Here is a 1,993-nt window from a genome sequence, read left to right as displayed (position 1 = left end):
TATTTAATAAATGGTGTTGGGAAAATAGGCTAGCCATACATAGAAAGCTGAAAGTGGATCCCCTCCATGCACCTTATACAAAAATTAATTCAAGATGGATTAAAGACTTAAATGTTAGACCTAAAACCATAAAAACCCTAGAAGAAAACTTAGGCAATACCATTCAGGACATAGGCATGGGCAAGGACTTCATGACTAAAACACCAAATGCGGAGGCGAGCGGAGCTGGAGACGAGACCAGAGGCCAAACTCGGGTTCTGACAAGATGGCCGGGCTGCCCCGCAGGATCATCAAGGAAACCCAGCGTTTGCTGGCAGAACCAGTTCCTGGCATCAAAGCAGAACCAGATGAGAGCAATGCCCGTTATTTTCATGTGGTCATTGCTGGCCCTCAAGATTCCCCCTTTGGGGGAGGGACTTTTAAACTTGAACTATTCCTTCCTGAAGAATACCCAAAGGCAGCCCCTAAAGTACATTTCATGACCAAAATTTATCATCCTAATGTAGACAACTTGGGAAGAATATGTTTAGATATTTTGAAAGATAAGTGGTCCCCGGCACTGCAGATCCGCACAGTTCTGCTATCGATCCAGGCCTTGCTAAGTGCTCCCAATCCAGATGATCCATTAGCAAATGATGTAGCGGAGCAGTGGAAGACCAACGAAGCCCAAGCCATAGAAACAGCTAGAGCATGGACTAGGCTATATGCCATGAATAATATTTAAATTGATCCGATCATCAAGTGTGCATCACTTCTCCTGTTCTGCCAAGACTTCCTCCTTTTCGTTTGCATTTAATGGACACAGTCTTAGAAACATTACAGAATAAAAAAGCCCAGACATCTTCAGTCCTTTGGTGATTAAATGCACATTAGCAAATCTATGTCTTGTCCTGATTCACTGTCATAAAGCATGAACAGAGGCTAGAAGTATCATCTGGATTGTTGTGAAACGTTTAAAAGCAGTGGCCCCTCCCTGTTTTATTCATTTCCCCCATCCTGGTTTAAGTACAAAGCACTGTGAATGAAGGTAGTTGTCAGGTTAGCTGCAGGGGTGTGGGTGTTTTTCTTTATTTTATTTTATTTTTTTTGAGGGGGGAGGTAGTTTTATTTTTAATTTTATGGGCTCCTTTCCCCCTTTTTTGGTGATCTAATTGCATTGGTTAAAAGCAGCTAACCAGGTCTTTAGAATATCCTCTCTAGCCAAGTCTAACTTTATTTAGATGCTGTAGATGGACAGGCTTGATTGTTTGAACCAAAATGGGAACATTAAACAAACATCACCGCCCTCACTAATAACATTGCTGTCAAGTGTAGATTCCCCCCTTCAAAAAAAGCTTGTGACCATTTTATATGGCTCGTCTGGAAACTTCTGTAAATCTTATGTTTTAGTAAAATATTTTTTGTTATTCTAAAAAAAAAAAAAAACACCAAATGCAACGGCAACAAAAGCCAAAATAGACAAATGGGATCTAATTAAACTAAAGAGCTTCTGCACAGCAAAAGAAATGACCATCAGAGTGAATAGGCAACCTACAGAATGGGAGAACAGTTTTGCAATCTACTCATCTAACAAAGGGCTAATATCCAGAATCTACAAAGAACTTAAACAAATTTACAAGAAAAAAAAAAACCCCTCAAAAAGTAGGTGAAGGATATGAACAGACACTTCTCTAAAGAAGACATTTATGCAGCCAACAGACACGTGAAAAAATGTTCATCATCACTGGTCATCAGAGAAATGCAAATCAAAACCACAATGAGATACCATCTCACACCAGTTAGAATGGCGATCATCAAAAAGCCAGGAAACAACAGATGCTGGAGAGGATGTGGAGAAATAGGAATGCTTTTACACTGTTGGTTGGAATGTAAACTAGTTCAACCATTGTGGAAGACAGTGTGGTGATTCCTCAAGGATCTAGAACTAGAAATACCACTTGACCCAGCCATCCTATTACTTTGGTTTATACACCCAAAGGATTATAAATCATGT

At 39.9% G+C, this 1,993-nt stretch overlaps 1 protein-coding gene across 1 annotated transcript; it reads left to right on the top strand.

The window, feature by feature from the left end:
• Positions 1-214: 214 nt before the first annotated feature.
• LOC117075554 (ubiquitin-conjugating enzyme E2 N-like) lies at positions 215-881 on the top strand. Its single transcript, XM_033198009.1, has one exon. It carries the CDS (start codon positions 266-268, stop codon positions 722-724), a length of 459 nt encoding a protein of 152 aa, XP_033053900.1. The 5' UTR covers positions 215-265; the 3' UTR covers positions 725-881.
• Positions 882-1,993: the final 1,112 nt, after the last annotated feature.

Source organism: Trachypithecus francoisi, unplaced genomic scaffold (assembly GCF_009764315.1).
Source record: "Trachypithecus francoisi isolate TF-2019V2 unplaced genomic scaffold, Tfra_2.0 Lachesis_group5, whole genome shotgun sequence".
Classification (NCBI taxonomy): Eukaryota; Metazoa; Chordata; class Mammalia; order Primates; family Cercopithecidae; genus Trachypithecus; species Trachypithecus francoisi.
Note: the sequence above shows the minus strand (reverse complement) of the source record. Positions and strands in the feature narration are given on the sequence as shown.

Bases quoted from the DNA above. Each gene is read 5' to 3' on its own strand.
- LOC117075554 (XM_033198009.1), top strand. From the start codon at position 266: ATGGCCGGGCTGCCCCGCAGGATCATCAAGGAAACCCAGCGTTTGCTG.